General features: G+C 57.9%; 6 protein-coding genes across 6 annotated transcripts; 4 read left to right on the plus strand and 2 right to left on the minus strand.

The window, feature by feature from the left end:
- Window positions 1-1,688: 1,688 nt before the first annotated feature.
- On the minus strand, window positions 1,689-1,925 carry CH63R_09251 (uncharacterized protein; the record flags this gene model as incomplete). The annotated part of the gene is made up of 1 exon (XM_018304225.1): window positions 1,689-1,925. The coding sequence occupies one exon, from the start codon at window positions 1,923-1,925 to the stop codon at window positions 1,689-1,691; it is 237 nt and encodes a 78-aa protein (XP_018156248.1).
- A 4,713-nt stretch (window positions 1,926-6,638) lies between these two features.
- CH63R_09252 (LIM domain-containing protein) lies at window positions 6,639-8,802 on the plus strand (the record flags this gene model as incomplete). The annotated part of the gene is made up of 3 exons (XM_018304226.1): window positions 6,639-6,753; window positions 6,813-6,926; window positions 6,983-8,802. The coding sequence occupies 3 exons, from the start codon at window positions 6,639-6,641 to the stop codon at window positions 8,800-8,802; spliced, it is 2,049 nt and encodes a 682-aa protein (XP_018156249.1).
- Window positions 8,803-12,851: 4,049 nt separating this feature from the next.
- CH63R_09253 (uncharacterized protein) lies at window positions 12,852-15,109 on the plus strand (the record flags this gene model as incomplete). Its single annotated transcript, XM_018304227.1, has 2 exons — window positions 12,852-13,159; window positions 13,243-15,109. 2 exons carry the CDS (start codon window positions 12,852-12,854, stop codon window positions 15,107-15,109), a joined length of 2,175 nt encoding a protein of 724 aa, XP_018156250.1.
- Window positions 15,110-18,110: 3,001 nt separating this feature from the next.
- CH63R_09254 (uncharacterized protein) lies at window positions 18,111-18,983 on the minus strand (the record flags this gene model as incomplete). The annotated part of the gene is made up of 1 exon (XM_018304228.1): window positions 18,111-18,983. One exon carries the CDS (start codon window positions 18,981-18,983, stop codon window positions 18,111-18,113), a length of 873 nt encoding a protein of 290 aa, XP_018156251.1.
- A 940-nt stretch (window positions 18,984-19,923) lies between these two features.
- On the plus strand, window positions 19,924-21,291 carry CH63R_09255 (Interferon-induced gtp-binding protein mx2; the record flags this gene model as incomplete). The annotated part of the gene is made up of 2 exons (XM_018304229.1): window positions 19,924-20,138; window positions 20,232-21,291. The coding sequence occupies 2 exons, from the start codon at window positions 19,924-19,926 to the stop codon at window positions 21,289-21,291; spliced, it is 1,275 nt and encodes a 424-aa protein (XP_018156252.1).
- Window positions 21,292-22,804: 1,513 nt separating this feature from the next.
- On the plus strand, window positions 22,805-23,647 carry CH63R_09256 (Ureidoglycolate hydrolase; the record flags this gene model as incomplete). Its single annotated transcript, XM_018304230.1, has 1 exon — window positions 22,805-23,647. One exon carries the CDS (start codon window positions 22,805-22,807, stop codon window positions 23,645-23,647), a length of 843 nt encoding a protein of 280 aa, XP_018156253.1.
- Window positions 23,648-24,068: the final 421 nt, after the last annotated feature.

Raw genomic sequence — 24,068 nt, forward strand, 5'->3', positions numbered from 1 at the left:
CCCCGGTGGCAACCACACGCCGCCCGCCTCAACGGCTGTTCGTCTCTTTCGAGCCTGCTCGAGACGCACGCGACCTCCCACCCACGTGGAGCGCAACCACCCCTCCCTTCAACGTTCCAAAGGAAAATCTTTTCGCGAAAAGAAACTGCCCGACGGAGTATCTCGTATGAGCAGGGTCGAGGTGGAGGAGTCCAACCAATGCCGTCCTCCAGATCTCGAGCACTGTTCTCCAGCCCGTCTGAATCGGTTTGCGTGACTTCCCACTTACTTTTGGACAGAAACAACTTAAAAAAATATCAACATCTGCAAGAACAAAGGATAAAGAGAAGCGGAAGTACAAACCACCTCATGACGAAACGGGGGAAAAGTCAGAAAAAAGCAAAGAGGGATCAAGCTCATGCTCAAACACGGTCTGAACGCCATTCAGACGAATCTTGCTCTGGAGGTTGTCTGTCGGTCCGAGATGCAATTGCCGATGGAAGTTTGAATCGGCAGGCCCCGCGCAGCAGTCTTAGATTGGAAGTTGCCCTCAATTAGCATCCAATGACCTACGGCGTTGTGGCAGAGTGGTCTAATGCGCAAGACTAGAAATCTTGTTCCTTCGGGAGCGTCTGTTCGAATCAGGCCAACGTCGATACTTTTGCAACATTTCCCTCGCGTGGAATCTTCCTCTTTTATTGTTTAATCTCTCCGAACAATAGAGTTCGCCGACTTCGAAAATTACGATTTGGCTGTCCAGTGTTTTTGTTTGCTTTCACCATTCTTCCAAGCTTTCTCTTCTTTCTTTCTTTTCTTCCTTCTTCATTCCTTTCTCACAGTTACTCACCGTCACGGCCACCCACCGCACCGAGTCAGTCGCGATGGGCCCCACAGCACGGGCGGCGGCGCAACGGCGGCACAGAAAGGAGATCGGGCTGTCACGGCCGCAGGTTGGAAGATCCGAAGCTCCTTTCCTCGGGACGGGTGTCCCAGGGGTGATGCCAGTGCGCGCGGCCGAGCAGAAACGCGTGCACGGCGTGGTCTTGAACTGAACGAGAGGCGAGACGGCGTCAGGTTGTGTCCAGCTTCCGACGTCTCGAGTCTCGAGGACCAGACCAGCAGCGCTCGGCGAACGAAGGGGCGGGTCAGCCGTCCCCTCCCACCCCCTCCGAGCCGCCTGACTCGATTTTCATCTCGACATCCATTTCGGGGGGCGCTTTGCCATGTACGCCAAGGCAAATACTCAATGCGAGTGTTTCTCTTTGGGGATGGCATGCTGCTCGCCTGCATTTCTTTCGGGCAGGTGCGGCAGCAGAAAACAGAAAGAAAAAAACAGGGGGTGGGCAAATGGACGAGTGAGCGATTGTCGGGTTGATTGGAGATCCTCATCAGCGAGCCAGACAGGCTGATGAGACGAGTGGTTAGGTGGTATTACCGTATTAGCCAGGCTGCGCCGCTGACAGCATCCGTCGGTGCCATGACCCGTAAGCCGGAATCCCCAAGAAAGAATACCGCATACGGCGCGCTGCAGTCAATAGGGGGGTCCAGGTCGAATCGAGCGAGAGGTCACGCGGGCTCTGCGACATTGCCAGAAGACGCCGCCATGATGAAGGGCCTCAGATCGTGTTTGTGTCGCGCCCCTCGAGTACCTTACCTAGGGAAAGCAGACGGTGCTGGAATTAGCAGCCCAGTGTTGGCGCTACGCCATGTCATGGTACGAGGCCGCTGCCACTCGACGCTGCGGCCTTCTTCCGAGACTGGCGGTTCCGATCTTGTATGACACCAATCGAGCCCATCTCGGAGTTATTGGGTGAAGCGACACCACCACCCACTTGGCCAGATCTGAGACGATCCAAATGACGAGCAGTGGATGAACGGGCCCGCTGACGAGCGGCCAGGACGTTGTCATCTCGCGCACGGCGTCTAACGAGGCCCCGCGATTCCATGAGGGGCAGAAATCGTGAGCGTCAGCGTGGCCACCATCACTGGTGTAATGGTCCCTAGGTCTCATCTGCCGCCGAGCATCAGTCAGACGATCATGAGGGGGGGCCCCATGAGAGACTGAGATGAACCTCCACCATGGCCTGCGGCGGTCTCGATGGCCAAGGTCCCGTGCGTCTTGGTTCGACGCTGGGGAAGGTCGATAATCTCGAGTCTACCAAAGATAAATGGCAACTGAGGTTGACGATCAGCCAGTCAGCAGACAGGGTGCCTCTTTTGGGACTGTGAGGCGGAACCAGGTCAGGGGGGTCATTAGAAAGAGTGGGGGGTGGTCAGAGCAGAGTCCAGACCAGCAAAGCCGTTGTTGGACGAGGAGGAGAGAGAGAGAGAGAGAGAGAGAGATAGAAGAGGCGTTGCTGTGCCCGCTGCTCGGACTGAATGGAATGCCGCCTGCAACCGCGTTTGTCCAGCACACAGATAGCGCCCGAGTCGACATTTGCTCGAGACCCAGAGGCCGCGGGAACTGGGCGTGGCGCTGGACCATTGTATCGCTAAGGGGCGGCGGGGAAATTTTTCGTCCGATGGTGCGGACCGGCCATAGGGCAGAGAGCATAGAGCAGAGGGCGAGGGCGTGCGAGAGCCGAGAGCTGTGCAGGCCGGAAGCACGCTGCGTGAGTTGCAGCGCACTGCGCAGACTTGTGCAGTGCGGCGGCCAGGAGCTGCAGGTAAATTGCGGTGTGGCAGGTGATTCCCTGGGGGGGAGGATCAAGGAAAAGGCCTGGCGGGGTGAATGAAGGGAGCCTTGGCCCATGGAGGGTTTTCCGAAGACTCCATCTGACGGCCAATACAGAGTATTGGCCCCGTTGTGAACCCCGGGCATCAAAAGGACACTGCGTTTTCTGGAGTCTGGACCTGGGAGCAGCGGAGGAGGGTTCCCACTTCACCCACTCGATGCCGCTTGGCGGTTGGTTCGGGTGCATTCATATTGAAGTCGACGTCGCATTCTCGAAGGGGGGGGGATGGGTATTGGCAAGTTTGTTCAATGCCGATGGCTCTTGATAGTCAATAACATCACAATGCGGCCACATTCCATGTGACGCAGTGTCTTGTATGGAAGCCGCCATTGTCTTGTCTCTCGGGCATCCAGTATTCGTCCAGGATTGTTTGTTGGTTAGCAGAGATGATGTGAACCGGGTTTTGCGCATCGGAGGTCGGCCCTGCCCACTCGGGGTTTAACCAAGGCCGGTCGTCCCCACGACGGCTGAGACGTTTAACAGAGGGTGCTATAACCCACAGCTGCGTAACAAAACACAAAAAGAATCATGGCGAGCGATAAGACGGGCGGTCATTGCAAAAAGGCCCGTGAATGATGCGTGACAGCTTGGCCATGGCATGGACGAGCGGTGACAAGTTTGACGGAGGTGATGTAATGTGATGTGATGGACGAAAGAACGCGCGCGCTATCGATAGTTGACGGAGATGACAATGACGATGACGGCTGGTCGGACTCGTGGAGCCTAGACTCTGGCTGGAGAGAGAGAGAGAGGGACGAGCTCAACCGCAGCCCCTGGAGTAGCGCCGCTTGTCAACGACCGACTGACAATCTGGGCTGTGGTACTGGTGGTGATTGTTCACATCTTGAAGGCTGGCCACTGGTGTCACGGACCAGTTACGAATAGTGCTTCTCTACAGGCCACCTAGGTACCCAGCTAGCCAGGAAGCGAGGCCGCTAGCAGCGATAGGCTACTGGAGGCCACGAGGCCCCGCACTCGTGTGCTGCAAGGTACCCGGCCCTGCAACTCAACTCGACGCGACCCGGTCCCTTATTCAATGGGCAACGCTGCTGCAGCGAGCATTAATCATGCCGAGAAGGGGGATAGGTAGGGCCGCAGGAGGATGCTTAGGTTTAGGTAGGTTGGTATGTAGGTACCTTAAGGTAGGTAGGTAGGTAGGTAGGTGCAAGAGGTTGGCAAGCAGCACGCGCCTGAGGCCCCACGGCCCGGAGCAACGGTCGGTTGCATTCCACATTTCTGCAATGCGACTGGTCACTATCGACAAACACGACGCCGAAAGGGGGAAAGAGGATGAAGATGAAAAAAAAGGAGAGGCCGCAAAGAGCGAGCGAGCGAGCGAGAGAGAGAGAACGTGTGTGTATGATTTCAAGGCCTGGTGCAGCAGGCGGCGTGAGGGCCACCCGGCGGCGACGAACCGTTTTGGGCGACGCCGTTCGTGTCGAGTAAGATTTGGTAGAGACCAAAGAGGGCCATTATCCATAATCGGCTGAGGTCGTGTCCCGTGGCCCATTCGAGCCGCGGGACGAATCCGCAACGGCTTCTATTCTTTGCTTTTCCCTTTCTTTCTTTCGTTTCTCGTTGATCCCGCCCGCTGCCACCTTACTAATTGCTAACCACGTCCTGCCCTCTTCCCGGCCGATGCCACTATACCCCGAACGCTTGTGTTCATATTTAGAATCACGCAGTACCGGCCGGTCCTCCGCCGAACCCGAAAAAGTATATCGAGCGATACCTAAATATGGACGGCGTGCATAGGATATATGGATGGATATAGATGGGGTCCAGTGCCCGTACCTGTGTATTCAATCGTATGGATGCCATGTATCTGGTGGTATCCGGTGCCTGGCGCAAGAAGGGGGAACCTGGGAGCAACCTCGACTTGAGTAGGAATCACGTTTCCCGGTGATTGCGGCCTCACCTGAAGTATGCCGCGCATTCAATCTATCAAGAATTCTCCGATCCTCAGCTTGAGTGCGAAAACGAGGGATGAGGCATGTGCTGGCCGCAGGCGAGGACAGGAATAGAGAGGGCGCATGCAAGCCCTTCATAAGTCCAATGTGTTGCTTGTAAATTACTGGGAAGAGGACCTGAAACATGCGAACACTTGTCGCTGGGGACGAGAAGGGCAGTTCGCCGCCCCCGTTGTGGGCTGCAGAATGCAGAATGCAGGTGCGACGCCGCGCACGCGAATCACGATAGACTCCGGGTCTGGAGACGAGGAAGGAAGGATAGGGAGAATGTCTTTCCAAGGCAAGAGCGCCGGAGCTTGCTGATCCACCCCGCCGCCCGCCAACGTTCCTTCTCACTTTACTGCAGTCCGAGTCTAGGTTTGGTAAGGTAGGTAGGTAGTCTGTGTATCCATCCATCCATTCATCCAGCTAGGATAGGATAGGATAGGATAGTGTCTACCTTTCTTGTGTACATCGTACCTCCTGGCGCGGCTCTACCTCTACAGTCCACAGGTTCCCGACCGATACTACCTTGGCTATTCATCTCTCAACTTTCCATGCATCCCGCTTCAAAGCCTCGACCCCTTCATCAAATTCATGTAAGTGCAGCCCGCCGTCGTTGGACCCTCCGCCATCCATCTGTCGCAGGTCAACAGGTCTGCTCCTTGCCCAGTCCCACGCGCGCATGTCGCCATTCATCGGTGATCATCAACGTGGTCCGGTCATCTGACAGACTGTCTAAAGCCTAAACGACAACGACAACGACGGCGACTGCGGCAGCGGCAGTCGCCGACTGCACATCATCGCCCTCAGTCCTCCCGCTTTGGTCGACGAGTATCTGTAGGTAGTGTATCGCCGCAGTCTGTCCGTCCATCTGCGACCTCTCTCTCTCTCTCTCTCTCTCTCTCTCTCTCTCTCTCTCTGCCACTCTCCATGTACAGGACACGATCATCTCCTCCCCCCCATCCCGACCTACACTACACTACTAGCTCATATCCATCGCGCACAGAATGATGCGCCATGCAACCACCCCGGCTCCCTGCTTCATGCTTGTCAATTGCCAGGCCCAACCTGGCATGGCCCGGACAAGCGCGCCAGGGGTTCTCGACAGCCACTGTCTGTGCTTCCCTCTGACCACCCACACCGCCGACCAGGGTCTCGCTTCTTGAGAGTCTTGACTGCCACTGAGTTCCTTTGCTATGCTTGCTTGACTTTCCCGTTGCTCCCCAAAATCCACCAAACGTCCCGACACCCTCTTCCTCAACTTCGAGACGCAAGACGCAACATCTCTCCTCCAACCGACTCATCTTCAGACCAGCCTATCCTGTCTCGTTTCCGTCTGTTGCCCTCCAGCGGCCGTGTTTCCGAACATTTTTGCTGCTCCCAAAACACGCTCCAACACCGCTTCTTTGATAGCAACCAAGATCCCGGGACTCGTGCGACTCTGCACCCACCGCTCCGCCTCCCGAAAAGAAAGGATCTCCAGACAACGCTTGGTCACACGCTTCGTTTTTCACCCTTCGCGCGCTCTCTCTCTCTCGACGCTCACGCCTGCAACTGCACCTGCACCTGCACCTATTATTACCACTTCGCCTGCCCACCGCAACAGGGGGAGATCCCCAACTGTCCAAGACCCCGTCACTTTGCAATCCTCGTGGTCTAGTTTCCGATCTGAACCTGGAAACAAGGCACGATATCCTGCGTCCCACTGGCCTTGGACCTACAGGGACAACGGCAGTTCACGTCACTGCCGTCTTTTCTAGAAACAGTCAAGAACCGCCCCGTCCCCCCATTGCTCCGTGACCACACCTCGAGTCTTCCGTCACTCCCGCTTCTGGACCGCTCACCGCGTCGCCCACGAATTCCACCTTGATGCGGCCTCAAATGTGCCTGGAATTACGAACGACTCGCATTCAGTAGAACACGACGAGAGATTGGGCGCCTCGCCGAGAGGCCTAAAGGAACCCTAGCCGAAATGGCCTTACCACGGGAGTCGAGCTTCATGCCGGCCATCAAATGCTCGTCATGCGGCCTGCAAGTCGAAATCTCCATGATGGGCGAGCATATCTGCAGCGGCCCGGGTGCAGAGCGTATGTCATCCCGCGCCCGACTGTGTGAGAGAACGACCGAGACTAACACGACAGTACAGCATCACCACCCCCGCCTCGCTCAGACAGCATAGGTTCATACGGCCAACCGCCCCCTCTTGACAACACCAAGTACGGCCGAATGGCACCTCCTACGCTGGATACCAGTGCCGCAAGTACGTTTGGACTCCCGCGGGGAGACCCTTTTTCGCCATCGGCTAACCAGACACAGACCTGCCATATTCGCGGCAAGACCAGCTCACCCCTATAAGCACCTCGACAGGATCAATCAGCATCTCACCCAAAACCCCCAACAGCCAGGCTCATGGCCGCTCGGATGACTACTTCCAACCGCAAATAGCAAACGACTACAACTCGAACCAGCAATCTCGACGCCCCGGGGGCTATGGGGGATTCGACGACGGAGACGACTTCGGGTCGGATCAGATGTACCCGAACGAGCAAAGGAAACAAGCACCGAGCCTCCTTCAACGTATGAACACCATCGCCCCCGGACCTTTCGAGATGGGCAAGCGACCCGGCGGCGCGCGCGCGGCTGCAAAGAACGCATTCACCCCGGCCAGGCAGGACTCGTTGACGCCCGAGGACAACATGGCTGGCGACCGACCACTAACCTCAGCATCGAACAACTCTTCCATATCTTCTGGGAGCAGCAACGCCGGCGGTATCGCGCCCCCAAGACTGCCGAGGAAGAACGGCTATGGAGGATTCGGGCCGCCGGGAACGACGCCGGATGAAATCGAGCCCGAGGCCTTCGTCACCCGAGCGGGGACCTTCCCGCGCCCAAACGAGTCTGCTGAGCTACATGTGAGGACGCCCTCAGCGCCCGGCACTCGGTCGGACAGGTTGAGGGGGTCACCGGGACCCGGCGAACACGAGAGAAAGCCGTCGATGGGACCAGATACCTCGAGGCCGCCGCCCCCGAGGAAGAGTTTGCTGCGTCCGACGACAGCTGGGAGGGACGGAGCGCCGCCAGTCGATCTGGCCAACGAGTTTGGTGCTGCGAACCCGTACCACACGCCGTCGGCCTCGACGTCGTCTGGTGCCTCCTTGTTCAGTCATGGCCGCCAGGCCAGCTCCCAGAGCAGCTCCCAATCCAGCCCTGCGAACCCGCGCTCACGACGGAACCCCTCCGACGTGAACAACCTGGACAACTTGATGAACGATATCGAGTCGTCGATGGCCGCCATGCACTCCCCCAAAGATGAGATGCCGCCGCCCCCTCCCCCGAAACCCGCGGCGCAGTCGCAACCCAGTCGGCGTGCGCCACCTTCGGTGGATCTTCGAAACGACCCCGCGATCCAGGGCAGTCGACCGCGGGCGAGGTCACCACTAGCGACGCCGGACTACGATCCCCGCAACCCGATGGATCGCTACAACCAACATGAGCGTCAGCCCAGTGATGTGCGGAGTGTTTCATCACCGCCCCGCAACCGCCCGTCGCGAGGAAACTGCAAGTCTTGCGGCGACGCCATCAAGGGCAAGAGTATCTCTTCGGCCGATGGCCGTCTGACCGGACGCTACCACAAGACCTGCTTCGTCTGCACGACCTGCCGCGAGCCCTTTTCGTCGGCCGAGTTTTACGTCCACAACGACCGGCCCTACTGCGAGCTTCACTACCACAAGCTCAACGGCAGCCTGTGCGGTACGTGCGGACGCGGCATCGAGGGCCAGTACTTGGAGGACGAGGAGCGCGTCAAGTACCACGTCGGTTGCTTCCGATGCGGCGACTGCGGCATGTCCTTGTCAAACGGGTACTTTGAGGTCAAGGGCAAGGCGTACTGCGAACGGGACGCCTGGCGCCGCATGCAACCCGCCCCGCGGATGGGCAACGGCGAGCAGCGAGGACGTTCGCCGGGTGGTCTCGCTCCCGGCGGCCCCGGGCAGGGCGGCCGCCGCCCCAGCAACGGCCAGTCCGGCATGAGGCCGCCCGTTGGCCTCCCGCGTGGTCAGAGGATGGCTCCCGGTGCCGGACTCGCTCCGCCGATGCCTCGCATGAACAAGCGCATGACGAGACTCGGCATGATGTAAGCCATTGTGGCCCATTGGAGCCTCTGAAGGCTGACGAACTACACACGTTCTCTTCGTCGTATATGAATGGCCACCTACATTGCATCTTAATACCCTACGACACATTTCACGACCATGGCATACCTGCACCATCATCTCGCCACATACATCCTTTTTCTTTTCTGCTGTCTAGAGTTTTATATACCCGGTCCTGAATGGACTCTGTTGATACCTGCATAAGACGACGCTTACGGCTCGTCCTCGTTTTGAGCGTTGGTTGGAGGAAGGTCCCGACCGAGACGGTATGGGCTTACTTGCATTGGACTTGATTCCATGCATGACATGGCCAAGGGAGGGGGGAGGCTTTGCAGGCAACAGGGTGCACATGGGTGCTTTAGAAGTCGATGCCATCGACGGCGGATTGTCGGGCCATGAGACGGCAGTCCATAGCATAAGCCAAACAAGAAGAAATACTTGCACGAAGTTCCCTTGTCTCCCAAGTGCGGATGTAGTGAAACGTTGGCTCGTCCACTGCGAGATTTTCACCCTGCCATGCTCAACGCACGAGTTGGTTCAACGGTCTCGTCGTGAGGCTGATGACTGTTACTCGACGAACGTGGATGTTTCGGGGACTGGCTACGCTGGACGGCTCTTGGGTGAGTTCCCTCCCCTACATAGACGGTCGGGACGGGAAGATGCACGACGACATCGTACGGCCGAGCTGGAGACGCAAGGCGGTTTGCCGACCGGAGGAAGGAGGAAGCTTGCATCCGGGGAATGGTGAGCGGACCGGTCACAGTGGAGGATTTTGTCCGAATGCGCGGCGACGTCCCGGGGGGGGGGGGGGGGGGGGTTTGGGTTTAGGGGGCCGAGTATCATCTTCCTTATTTGGCTGGTATCCGTTGCACATTCGGGGCTACGTAGCCAAAGGGTACAGACATGCTTACGTGTTATCACGAGTGAGAGAATCTCTTCGGCTGTTTTGGGGGGGGTTAACTTTGTGAGTGATGATGAGCAGGATTGATTCCCGAGTCGGGCGGCGAATCTTCTCCACCGGAGGGGGACGTTTCGGAAAGAGTGTGCTTTGCGGTTTGAGGTGACCGGGGGGGGGGGGGGAGGACGGAGACGGGGACGCTAGTGTCGGGTGTTGATTGACGAGGTCGAGCTGGCAAAAAGGTTTGTTGTATCATCGGCCGGGGTTTCACTCGCGGGTCTCCCCCCCCTCCGTTTTGTGGATGGAAATAGAATACCGACGATACTCTTTTGAAGGACGCGGGAGAATGACGCGCGGGACGGAACCGGACAAAAGTCGCAGAAAGGGGGGGGGGTTTCGTCAATTGGAGTTGGGATGATGGATTTGTCGCGATCTTGGTTGAAGCTACAATAAGTACAGGTACAGGTAGTTTGTGACGAGATCACCCATCCTGCGGACGCGTGCCCTCGGCCGCCACAGGCGCAGGTTCGAGCACATATCGACGGCGGGTATCTGTCTGTGTGGAGGGAGGGTTTTTTTGTTCATTTGTATCTACTTGTTGTATTTTGCTTTGGCGCTCCTGCGCCGTAGCATTCATTGCCACCTTCTCGAATCGGCAGAGGCGCCCCCTTCCCCCTTCGCCCTTCCCCGAGCCGCTACGATGTTTCGCATCGTCGCTCTGTTCAGAGCTGATGAGCCTCCCGGATAGACCCAGGTACATTAAGTGGGAGCCCGTGACGGAAATAAGCGGTCAGCGACACCGGCACGTGTCAAGAGTCTTTATTCAAAGGACGGTTGGAAAACATGGCTATCCGGGTCTCTCCCACCCTCTGGGCGTCTCGGTACTTGGGGAGAGAAGCGAGACCGTTTTTTCTTCTTCTTTTTGCTTGGCTTTGGATCGGCAAGAGGGACGCTACATGGGCGGGGGCCAGGTACCTTATCAGCGCCCCTCTGCTCTGCAGTGTGTGGAAATGCTGCTAAGGAGATTCCACTCAGGGGAAGAGAGGAGAAGGGTACCACGCGCGGCCAAGTTTAAGTTGCTTTTGGGGGGAGGGGAGGATGGTCAGAATTTCAGGGAACCACCCTCTTCTTCTTTTTCTTTTCTTTTTCTGCCCTCATCCCATTTCCCTCTTTTTTCCCGACGCGTCTCCTTTTTGTTAGGTACAGGTAGGTTTCGGGCGTCTCTTTGTCGTCTGACGGGTTTGTTTCATCCGGCTCAACGGCGCGGGAGTTACGGTTGTACCGCATGAACCAGCGCGGGAGCGGCGTGTCTGATGTCGATATTGTCTCGGGAGCCGGGGATACTTTTTCTTTCTTTTTCTCCTACTTCTCTCTCTCCTTTAGCATTCTTTGTTCCTCCTCTTTCTCGGCGTTGACTCGCCCGACGTTGGCTGGAAACCACACAACGCAAATCACGCCTTCGAAATTGAGGCATCCACTGATCGCTGGCCCGGCAGCGAAGGACAAGCTACTCGCGCCGGGCTGGCGATTAACGGCCGTTTCTTACGGCTCCAGTCCGGACTTGGCTTCAGCTCCATCTCCCATCTTTTTTTTTTTTTTGGTCGTGCGTCCTCTGTCCACTCTCCGACCTCGTTTTCGTTTCTTCGAGAAGCATTTAGCGCTTTTGGCTGCGAGGTGTCACAGAAGAAAGGGGGATGGACACGCTACCGTCGCACGGCAGATGCCACCCACCTGTTTGCCTGTAGCCCCAGCTATCCATCACGCACGACCGCAATGTTGCGTGATGGATTGATTGCCGGCTGCCGGACTCTCACAGAGTCAAGAGTCAGGGGAGAGAAGCGGTGGGCCAAACCTGCCCCCCCCTCTTTTATTAGAGATTAGTTGGCGGGTGGCGGCCAATCCCTCATCCACTGACGGAACTGTGATCTACACACAACGGCCACAACCTCACCAAACGGCCCAGGCTCATCAGTTTGCGACTTGGTGCTTGGTGCTTGCTATTTGGTTGGCCAGTGCCGTTCGGCAGTGCGCGTGTTCCGTCCCCATCTGCGGGTGTCCGTGGGAAGAGGCTCTGGGAGATATGCAAAAGGTACTGTAGGTAGGCACGTAAATGTACTGTGTCGTCTCCGTAGGTACATGGCGTTGCTTCAATATCCAGTTTTAACCCACCGCCATCTTGCTTGCGAACGAATCGAATGGCGCCCTGAGCACCTGCAGTCTGCAAACTGGAAGAGAGAAGGTGTGATAGAGTAGGTAGGTGCCACCCTAATATAGGTGGTACTGTAGGTAGGTGTGTTTGTGAGGTACTCGGTGCCGGTGCCGGTGCCTGTGCCTGTGGCGTGGATGAGGCGATGGGATTGGTGGTGATCCTTACCCCCTTTCATGGAAGGTGAAGATGCTCTTGCCTGTTGCCGCGTGTGGCTTCCCTTCTCCTATCCTTGACTCCTGGGTTCCTTGGTTCCTTTGATTCCTGCCCCGTGGTCTCCATCTGCGTCGTCACCATCGTTTTGTCGTCGTCGTCGCCGCCATTGATTTTCCTCTCCTTCCACAACCTGCGACACGCACTTCTGTTCTTTTGCTCGTTTCGTCAACGTTGTCATCGTTTCACCTCCAATCTCACCTTGAATTTTGCGGAGGCATATCGTCGTCCCCCACGCGCTGTTCGATCGCACCACCCACCCCGATAAAGGACACCAAGGGGGGGGAAAAACCATCCCAACCGGACCGACCTTCTTTGACAGGAGCTGTGCCACTCTTTTAATCAACCAGTCTTATCCAATTTCGCCAAGGCCCCCTCAACTAGTCCCACTTGTACTGCACCCGCTGTTGTTTGGGTCAGGTCTGTCGTTTGTCGTCCGTCGATTAGCTCTGCGACAACCGCGAGAAACCACAATCCATCAATCTCGACCTCGACCAGCTCTCTGCGCTTCGGGTCTGTCATTCCTTTGGTGTTGTGTGCTTTCCGCCCCCGCAGCATGCCTCTATAGCGCTGAGGCCAATACTTTTCAAATCTTCAACCCAATCGTTCGTCCGATCAGCGACAGCATACGCTTCGTTCAAGCCCGCATATACTTTAAACTAAACTATCGCCGTCGCCGCCGCCGCCACCGCCGCCGTTGCTGCTGCCGGGCCGGCAATGTTGACCATGCTCAAGCAACAGTCCCCTAGAGGCTTCATCGTCCCGAGGGCACGCCCCAAGACGCTGCTCTTCCTGGCCCTCGCCGTCATCTCCGTCTACTTCCTCGCAACACGCGGCGCTCCTGCCGGATACCGCGTCGTCCCGTGGGACCACCAAGGCGCCGCTCCGTCCTCCGAGACGGTCGCCGAGCCCCCCAAGTCGGAAGAAGAGAGGAAGCAGGAGGAGGAGAGACAGAAGCAGGAGAGAGAAAAGCACGAACAGGACCTCCGGGACGAGTTCGCGCGCGAGTACGATGCCGCCAAAAAGTAGGCGCCTTCCCTTATCCATTGCTGACGCGCGGAGAACCACGTCAATTGATGCAGAAGACTGACCATTTTACTCTGTGCAGGCTGCCCGGAAACGATGCCATCTACGGAAACACGCTCAATTCTTTGAGAGACAAGGAGAACAGGACCGCCGAACATGCCGCCAACCTCCGAGAGGCCGGCACTCAGGAGGAGGCCTACACCAACCAGCGCCCCGTCTACTTCAACCCCTATCCCGACTACAACAGCGAGGAGTGGAATAAGACGCATCGCGCGCCCCACGTCCCGTGCATTGGCGCTACTGGCGAGGCAGTTGAGGATCTATTGGTCTTCAAGGGCCACCCTGAGAAGTTTCCCGACCCGGGCTTCGGCGGCTTCGATATCCTCAACATGGACGGCAACGTCTGCTACGAGCGCGAGACCAGGCTCGGTCCCTATGGCCTTCTGCCCCAGCTCAGCAAGGCCGGTCTCCGCATCGACTGGGACAACATCAACTGGGGCGATCTCCAGGAGAAGTGCATTGAGAGAAACATCGCTCGATTCGACGAGGGCGAGCCGAACCCATACATCAAGACCGCTTACCCCGACATTGCAGAGAAGTACGGCAAGGAGATCGATGAGGCAGAGAAGCAAAACGAGAAGCGCGGGCTCGGTAAGTTCAGGGGCGGATCCAAGGCCGTCAAGGTGACGACACCGGACACCCGCACCGCCGTCCTGTTGCGAACCTATACCGGCAAGAAGTACACCGAGAACGACAAGCAGGTCATCCGCTCCCTTATTTCTGAGCTCTCCCTCCGATCCGGCGGCGAGTATCAGATCTTCTTGCTGCTGCACGTTCGCGACCAGGCCCTCGACATCTGGAACGACGAGGCGACCTACCAGTACGTGCTCAATGAGCACGTTCCCCTCGAGTTCCACGGCATCACCAAGCTCTGGAACGACCAGGCCGTCTGGAACATCTACACAGCTTTGACAGACGATAACGAGAAGAGCGTGCACTCGGCCCAGTGGCTGTCGGTGCAGAAGTTCAGCCAGGACCACCCTGAGTTCGACTTTATCTGGAACTGGGAAATGGACGCCAGGATCATCGGCCATAACTACGATTTTCTGCAGCGCCTCGGCGACTTCGCCAAGAAGCAGCCTCGCAGAGGCCTGTGGGAGCGCAACGAGCGTTACTACATCCCAGATTACCACGGAGACTACGACACCGACTTCCGCAAGGACGTCGAGCAGCGCACCCGCGGCAACCAAATCTGGGGCCCGCCCAAGTTGCCCTTCATCAACCCGGTCGGCCCCAAGCCTCCCGTCGAAAATCCTGAAAAGGACCCTTACAAGTGGGGAGTCGGCGAGGAGGCCGACATGATCACCGTCGGCCCCATCTTCAACCCCATTAACAGCAGCTGGATCATCTCGGACCACATCTGGGGCTACAGAGACGAGCAGTTCCCCGATCCCGCCAAGACGCTCCCCCGCCGAACCACCATCGTCACCCAGTCCCGCGTCTCAAAGCGTCTCTTAGACATCATGCACGTCGAGAACCTCCGCGGCAACCACATCGCTTCCGAGATGACACCTCAGACTGTTGCGCTGCTCCACGGGTTTAAGACCGTGTTTGCGCCTCACCCCACCTGGTTCGACCGCCCTTGGAATGGAACTTTCCTTGCCAAGTGGTTCAACCCTGGACCCCGCGGCGAGAGTGGCGGCGAGGGCAGCCCTATGGGCTGGGGAAGAGAGCGCAGATACCAGGGTATGACCTGGTACTACCGTGCCGAGCCTCCCCCAAGGCTGTACAACAACTGGATCGGTTATGTCGACACTAAGATTGGAGGCAAGAACTGGGAGAGAGCGCACGGCCGTCCTTGCTTGCCGCCCATGATCCTCCATCCCATCAAGGAGGTCAAGCCGACGGAACCCGGCTTCGCGACCCAGTTTGAGCTCTTCTACGGCTGAACGCGCTCACGCGGTACGATGGTGTACGATCTACGAACAAGACTTGCTTCAAACCGGGCTTCATGTGTTTCGCTGGTGGGATATTGGTCATGTATGGAACGGAACACACTGGCGGTTGAAGCAACGGGATATGAGGCGCTTCAACCAAGGCCAGGCCAGATCTTCCGGAGACCAACTACGCCTTCTGCGACATCAGACCGGCCGGCTACGAAGAAATGAGCCCCAAGTAGGCGCGAAATCAACACGACCCCCCATCAACCCAATCTGTCCATACTCTTTAGGCTCTCCCATGGTGGATGGGGACACTGGCGCAATGCCACCATCAGAGCGAGGCGTTTTTCATTTTCTTTTCCTTTGCTGCTTTTATTCCATTGTGAAGACAGACCTTTCTGTTGCCTTTCGGGTGTTGCATCTCATAAAGACATACCACATCTGTTCTTGTTATTGTGTCCGATCATGAAAAACCACTTTGATCTTCATTATCCTCATTTCTTTTTCGCCTAGAGTATTTTATAGGTGTTAGACCTACATATCAAATCAGAGCATCAGCGGCCGGCCCCTAAACGGCGGATTCTGGTTCTCAACTGTACAAAAGGACTGTGTCTATGGGCCGAGTATTTAGGGGAAGAAAGATAGATAGAGAGCAGTGGAGCATGGCCGGGTGACTGAAGGCCGGGATTACATAGAGTCTGCTCTATGTTAGGTGCTGGGATGACCTGTCAATAGTAATTTGCCATGGCGTTCGAGCTTGTTTGTGATATTGGTGATGTACTGTGTTCTTATGCCTGATTGCTGGATCTCGGCCTTTCTTCTCTAGGTGGGGGGGCTCTCCAATCCATCGAGATAGGTCATTTCGTTCCCTCTACCCTCGTGATGAATCGCTGGACGGTTATGTTTCATCGAGCCCTGCCTGGGAGGGCCGCTTGGGGCCCGATACAGCAGGCCGCGGGCCGGGAAAGCAGAGTAGTTCATACGGAGACTTGGCTTGTCGTCCTGTTGCCGCGCGGGGGGGGGGGGGGGGGGGGGGGGGGGGGGGGCGGATCCGATCGGGTTCACGGCAGTGATTTATTCCTACTACGGTCGTCCCGGGCTGTGCTTTCAGGGCTCGTCGGAGATAAGGAGGGAGAGAGGGGGGAGGGGGGATGGATGGCTTTTCTGAGGCCCTTGACGGACGTCTGTTTTCTCCCTGGCTCTCGAAGCGACTGTCAGTGAAATGCCACCAAGGGGGGGGGGGGCCGTGTCCACGACGACCGATGTTAAGAAAGCTGCCGATGGGGAAACGGTGATTTTCTTGTGGCATCTTCTGATCGAATCAAGTTGCACGAGATAAAAACAGGAAGGGGGGCTAACTTCTTAGAAGCGGCGTGTTTCCAAGCAGCTCCGACGGGAATTCGATGCTGCTGATATACTCAAGAGCAAAGTATCTCACTCAACTCCTTCCTCCATGGCGAAAAAAAAAATTGAATACAGAAATCACAAAAGGGGACAGGAAAAAAAGAAAGGTGACCAGGCGGGGGGATCGAACTCGGCGAGCCAAGGACGGGCCAGCGAGAATCGAGCCGGCGGGAACGAGAGCTTCAGCGCCATTCGACCACCCTGCCCGGTCTGATGATTGTTGTTGAATGGATCAGATTGTTTATTCTCATAGAGGAGAGAGGTTGGAAGGTGAAGGGCACTCACTGTCCAGGGCAGAAGTAACGGGAGCAGGTCACGGAAGGAAGGTGCGGGAGGAAGGTGCGATGGGAAGGCACCACAGAAAGGCACGAAAGAATAGGAAACGCCTTGGCAAAAGAATCACAGAGTGGCAATACCCGAGGCAGAAACCACTTCTCTGTTGACCTCCCTCCGCTCCTTCCCCGTAGAGACCATATAAAAGCAAATCGGTCACCGAGCGGGCTATGACGACTGCGGCTGCTTGAGAGCATCATCACATCCATCACGGTCTTTTTGAGAACAGATCCTAGCCCATGCGTGACGTATTTCCCGGTGAACAATGTTGGTGATCACCTTCTCCCGCGTAACTCTTGTGCTCCTCTACCCTCTTGAATTCAACTGGGCACACCCTGCATCGCCGCCGGACCACCTGGGAACCCCGCGTCGTCCAAGGACAGTATCGGCACTCGCTTTCTTCCAGGGGAGGGCAACAGCTCCCTTTCACCTCCTAGAAAAAGAAGTCTATTCTGGTGGGAGCTTGTCATCTAAAAAGCTGTGTCTGGGTGCCGCTGCTCCCAGTAGGTAGTGAATCCTGCGGCGTGAAGTGACTGTGTCATGAAAGGGGTAGTAAGACAGGAAAGAATGATGAAAATAGACAGGTTGGAGCTAATAGAAGATAACGAATCGCTTCGGTTGGTAGTTCCCCCTTATGGATGAAAGGTTATGGACGCTGTGTCAGGGCTCGAAATAGGCCTGACGGGCCAGCAACAGTCGAACCAGCGGGAGGAAGGCATCAACATCTCTCGACTATTTGTAATAACGATTGTTGTTGAACAGGGAGAGTTGTTACGTGACAACATCTAGACAAAAGTCAAGGGATGTCCGTCCATACACAACACTGGAGCCACGGGAAGGCAGACCCTGACGCACGGCTATGAACGTTAGGCGCAAAAACGAAAAAGATCTAGGACCAGATGGAGGATCGAACAGTACGAGCCAAGGACGGGCCAGCGAGAATCGAGCCGGCGGGAACGAGAGCTTCAGTACCTCTCGACGATCTGGTCCGTTGCAAAACGAGAAGGATTGGTTGAATACAAAGGCTACTCCTGTACGGGTGCCTCTTTCCCTGGGTACGTCTTTCCCCGGGTATCTATCCCCTTCGACGCCCCCCCCTGATACTGAGAGGAAACAACATTTGATTTCTAGTATGAGATCTCCAGCATTAAAACCCTGCACGACATATCGGTTTAAGCAGAATACATGGAACCAAACGACTATCACCTTACACATAACATCAGACCGTCTCGAACACTGTCTATCTCACTTTCTTACCCCCCCGTCTGGCTCATCACAAGGTCACCTCGACGAAACCCTGGCCAACAACGTCGAAATCGAGACCGTGTCCCTCGAGACCCTTCCACTCCTCCAACATGGCGCAGCAACTCTGCGGCAGGCCCTCCACGACGACCTTCACCCTGCCATCCTTTTCGCCGCCGCCGTCGCCGTCCTCCTTCTTCTCGCGGACCGTGACCTTGTCCTTATCCGCCTCGCGGACACACGTCTCGATGACAGCCCTGCCGCCCTTGTCGGCGCCCGCATCTCCGTGCGCCACGCTCCACTCGTACGCGGCATTGTCCAGAGCGAGGTCGAACAGCTCGTGGCCCTCGGCCGCCCCCGCCTCGGCCGACCTCGCCTTGATGGCGACGGGCTGCAGATCGTCGGTGCCCTGCTCTACCTTGCGATCGAGCACGTACTTGTCCCAGGCATCGTGTAGCCCGTAGAAGATTTCTTTTTGCAAGCGGGTATATGCTGGCGGCAAATAGTCCTGGCGGCGCGAGAGGACGGCGACGGGCTGAAGGTCGTCGGTGCCCTGCGCCATCTTGCTCTCGAGCAGCATCCGGGACCAGGCCTCCTTCCTCGCATTGGCTATGTCGTGCTCCAACCAGTATGAGTTTTTCCATTGGCGAGGGAGGATGGCGACGGGCTGCAGGTCGTCGGAACCCTGGCCCATCCTGCGCTCGTTCTCGACTCGAAGCACGTCCTCGGGCGTGCCACTCCTTATGACGAAGGCCTCGAGGACGTCGGCGACGAAGGGCGGGAGGCCGTTGCCGAAGCCGCTCTTGGGCGGCTTGCGCGGTTCGTCCTCTTGGCGGGCCGTAAGGGTGGGCGCGGCGTAGCTCAGGGTAGCGACGGCGCCGGCGAGGAGGAGTTGGACCCGCATTGTTGTGGTAGGTGAGATTGACGGGGTGGAGCGGTTTTGGAATGGTAGAGTGGTTTGTAGATTGGTGTTGATGAGTTGGTTGACTTGTGCAGATGAACTCGTCCTCGTAGTGTTTGCTGGATAGCGACACCCAGGAAGGGGAGGGTTTATATGCTCCGCTTCGAGGACTGGGCCTACAAGGTCATCGGTGACCTTGTTGCTCTCGCATCACAAGTATGACAGGCTTCTTGAGGACTTTACGACCTCGACGTTGCCTTCGTGACACTTTCGCCTCACCGGGCTTGCTGCATGGCTTTCTACACCGTGCAACCTTGGTCGTTGCTGCTCATAACATTGTCTGCGTGTTGTCGTCGGCCGGGCACGCAAAGGCGAAGGAGGCTGGTATCAGAGTTTCAATGGCGTCCTTATCGAGACCCTTCTGTCCATCAACACGCAACTCGCGGGAGAGCAACACAAGGTGAAGTCCTAGACGAGCGGCGGGTAGGGAAGCCGTCAGCCACAGCGTCATATATCGCAAGACACTCACTGTCTGTTCATTAAGGGATGTTTCCCCACAACATTCGTATTCACGAACCAACTGCGATGTTGAACCGCAGCATAAACGCAACTTCGCGACTCAAGCCCCCAAAGGGTCTGGTTGGCCTATGGTATCCTTCGCAGCTTCCAAGAACATATCGTCCGCGTTGTGTCCGGGGTGGAACCGTCGCTCTAGGCATCCGTTGTGTGAAGATAAGCACTAGAGACTGAGAGCTCCCCTTACCCGCATCGGCGAGCCCGCCATGCCGAGACATGTTCCATTACGGCACAGCTCGGCGGACGTCATACAAATAGCCCAGGCGACGGCGCGCACTCGCTCACCTCACCCGGATGATTCACACAGCCTCCACCACAGGCACGGGAAAACTTACACACAAAGACAACCACCACAGGCTAACAAGTGATGGCTTCACACGAGACCGATCGCGGCAGCACGACCCCGGGCCCGGATTCCGCAGGGTTCCTTGATGACGCCCGTTTCAGCCAGACTTTCACCCTGCCCTCCGGTCCCGGTCGACCGCACCCATTCCGGGTCACGTACAGCGACTACGGCCACCGGGACCCGGAGGGCCCATCACGAGAACGCGTTCTCCTCTTCTGCGGCCCGCTCATGGGCAGGTAAGACAACCCTCACCCCCCCCCCCCTCTCCCCATCACGCACCTCGCTGGTCTCTCCCACACCTCAATCACCTTCTGACGCCAACGTCTCAGCCGCCTCCTCCACGTCGCCAAGGACGCCCTCGCGAAGAAACACGGCGTCAGGGTCATCCACCCGGACAGGCCCGGCTTCGGCGGCACCACGCCGGTGTCCGCCGCAGACCGCGTCCGCGTCTGGCTCGAGATCGTGCCGGCCCTGCTGCGCCACCTTGGCATCCTCCATGTGTCTGTTGCCTCGCACAGCGCCGGCGCCATCTACGCGCTCAACACCCTGCTCCACCTTCGCCACATCCTCTCGCCCGCCCGCCCGTACGCGGCGCTCATCACGCCGTGGGTCCACCCGTCTCGCTCGGGCGTCCTGCTCATGACTGCCGCGAGCGGGTTGCCGGAGGCCGTGCTGGGCAAGTTCCACGCACTCGCCCTCTTCTCCCAGCGCAACATCGCGCCCGTGGCCGGGTTCAGCAGCGGCATTTTGAGCGGCTTGACGCCTGGTCTCGAAGCCGTGAGCAAGTTTTTACCGTCGCTGCAAACGAGTCCGGCGGTCGTCGAGGAGAGCGAGAGGCTGCCCGTCGCCGTTGTGAGCGAGAACGCACGTATGGCCGCTTTCGAAGAGGCAGTCTGGAAGCAGCTCATCGGGAAGGTGTTTGCGGAGAGCGTGCAGGGCCTCAGCGAGGACCTCATCCTGCTGCTGAAGCGGGCGGCGCATCCGGAGTACTGGGGCTCGTGGAAGGACTACGACGAGTTCGTCGCCCTCCTGGCCGAGGGGGAACGGAACCTGGGCGCCGGCGTGGTGTCGGATGGCGCGAGGCTGGAGGTCGAGGTGTTTTGGGCGGCGGAGGACAACCTGATCGGCACCGGAGACGGACCGAAGTGGTTCAACGACTGCTGGGGGGCTGAACGACGCGGTGACAGGATCGACTTTGCGAGCCACATCGTTCCCGGGGCCGACCACGACGGCATTGTAGAGTTGGGTTTTGATGTCATGGAGCGGATATTCCGCCATGTGGCCGGGACTGGTGGAGATGCGCACTCGGGTTCGTCAAATGTGGCAGTGAGTTCTTCTCAAGTGGAGGAGGCCGCTGTCCGGGGCGCATCATGTCCGAACCCAAGTTAGGTATTCAGAGGTCGAGCATCTCCCCCAGTGGGGGATGAAAAAGAGAGGCGGCCCCGTCAGAAACTGGGCCCTGTAGCTCATGATTCTGATTACTTGCTGGCATTGGTTCCACAGCCTAGTTAAGGATAGTGAAGAGGAAACTAGTATATTTGAATATCCCCGTCCATCACCAGCCGGGCCAAGCTTTGCCTAGCAGCAGCAGCAGCATCCCGAATCCCGAATCCCCAACCTCGGCTTCCCGAGCTGCACGAAGCTCCACTATCATGAGCTACGTCCCCAACACATCGGCCAGTTTAACGCGCTGGTCACCAAACACGTCTGCGGAACATCAGACGACATGGAGTTTCGTGGCAGAAGTCCAGAAGGCTTTCCCCCCCTCCCCCCCTCTCCTTAAAGAAACTCAAACGACCCCGCGCCCCGGGTTCTCATGCACGCAAACGGTCAAACCTCGGCAGGGGACGAAGGCCTCCTGCGGGGGAAACTTGATGAGCTCGGCGGAGACGACTAGGGCTGCGGTGCAGAAACCAAGTCCTGGGACCATCGTCACACGGCAGCGTCTCAGTGAACCGCAGTCGACCCGGCGACTCCACGGACGAGGTTATCTCATCGCACAGTCGCTCCAAAATGTGATTGTGCTTGCGACGGACGGAACCATGGGCTAGGGACAATAAAACCCGGATCGATATCCCAGGAACATCCCCGAGAGCCCAGGTCGTTCGTGAGGGGGGGGGGGGGGGGGGGGTAGCCGCTTGGCCTCCTAAGGAAGTTGTAGTCGCAACCGGGAGGCCGTGGTCACGGTCTAGGAAAAGAAGAGCGGCAAAAGCTCATTGGAAAATATGTCTGTCTGGTCTGGGGAATATGTGCTCGCGTTAGGGCGGCCACGGGCATACGTCCATGTTTCAGCGCGCTGCTCGACAGACACTTCCAACCGGACAAAGGAAAATCAAAGGGATGCTCAGCTGTTTCCTGGAGGCTGACGTTGGGGAGTCCGAGACAATGCGTTCCGGGCCCGGGGGAGGGGGGAGGGGGGGTTCCCACTTCCGCCAACGCTTAACACAGATGACATCTGTTAATGACCCCACGCTTTCGTCCCCCACATCCTTATCACGATCCATCAGACCCCAATTCCATGCGCCGAGGTTCGGGGGGGGGGGGGGGGGGAGGAGGCACAGGCCATCCATCCCCTAACGCTTGAAGCTCTCCCCATTTGGAATGGAAGCTCCCCTCACCGGAAGCTCGAAAGCTTACTCCGACCTCAACCACACTACACATCCACAACTCTCCCTCAGTCTCATCCCGCCCTCTCATCCCACCTCTGGCAAGCCACACTGGTCATAACCTCTCACTCTCACTCTCACTCTCACTCTCACACTCCAGACTCCAGACTCGTTCACCTCACACAACAAGTCTCACAAAACCTCAAGTTCTCGAATCGCAAACACACACACACACACACACACACACACGAGAGGTTGAGATCCGAAAGAAAAAAGAAACGACCAAACCACCCCCAATGCCGCCGCCGACAAAGCTCACCTCCCCCCTCTCCCTCGTCGTCACCGCCGAGCCCCTCGCCCGCGGCCCCTTCGCCCCCTTCGGCGACGTGATCGAGAACCCCCACCCGGACGTCCTCCCCTCCGCCACACTCCCCCCGGCCGTCTCGGCCTCCTTCTCCGCCGTCCCCGCCAACCAGGGCACCGCCATCAAGTACCAGAACGTCTCCTCCCCGCTCGACCTCTACCCCCAGGCCCCGAGCGCCGCCCCCGGTACCGGCACCGGCACCGGCTCGGCCGCCAAGCCCATCGTGAGCATCTTCTCCTGCGCCGCCCGCGCCCTCGACCCCCCCTCCCCGGCCCCGGCCCCGCCCATCTCCACCCTCCTCCCCTACACCTACGCCGGCGGGCCCTCCCGCGCCGGCCTCTTCCACGTCCGCATCCTCGAGCGCCACCCCTTCACAACCCAGACCTTCACCCCCTTCGCCGCCTCCGCCTCCGCCTCCGCCACCCCCTCCGCCGCCTACCTCGTCATCGTCGCGCCCACCCTCCCCGCCTCCCCCGCGGACTCCTCCCTGCCCGCCCCCGCCATGGGCGGTAAGGGCCGCGGCCTCCCGGACCTCAGGCGCCTCAGGGCCTTCGTCGCGTCCCCCGGCCAGGCCGTCACCTACGGCGCCGGCACGTGGCACGCGCCCATGGTCGCCCTGGGCCCCCCGGGCTCCGCCGTCGACTTCGTCGTGACCCAGTTCGCGAGCGGCGTCGCCGTCGAGGATTGCCAGGAGGTCGAGCTCGCGCCGGAAGGCGAGGGCGAGGGCGTCGTGGTCCAGGTTCCCGAGAGGACCCCTGTCGCCGCCAAGTTGTAAAAGCGGATGGGTGGCTTTTGTCTCATGTAAAAGAATTTTAGAAAAAGAAGTAGGAAAGAAAAAAACTCCTCGAAAAAAAGAAAAGAAACCGGTAACAGGGAGGGAGTACGTATGGTAGCAGTTTGCGAAATTGACATGACTGACAAGGCGTACGTACTCTCGCACGAGTATCTCTACGATGATTGGGGAAAAGAGACGACGGCCTACTGCTTTGCATTCCAGAAGTTGCGGTGGAGATGGCTGGCACCTTACCTACCTAGCTACGGGAAGCGGCGTTTCTGGGCCTTGGTAGATTGGGTACCGTCGAAAAACATCGCGAGTTTGATCAACATGTCGACCAGGCCCGGAGCTATACCGTCGTCGATCGGACGCTGGGAACGTAAGCACCAACCACATCATGGGGCTCGGCATTTGGTGACCA

This window comes from Colletotrichum higginsianum, chromosome 6, assembly GCF_001672515.1.
Source record: "Colletotrichum higginsianum IMI 349063 chromosome 6, whole genome shotgun sequence".
Lineage (NCBI taxonomy): Eukaryota > Fungi > Ascomycota > Sordariomycetes > Glomerellales > Glomerellaceae > Colletotrichum > Colletotrichum higginsianum.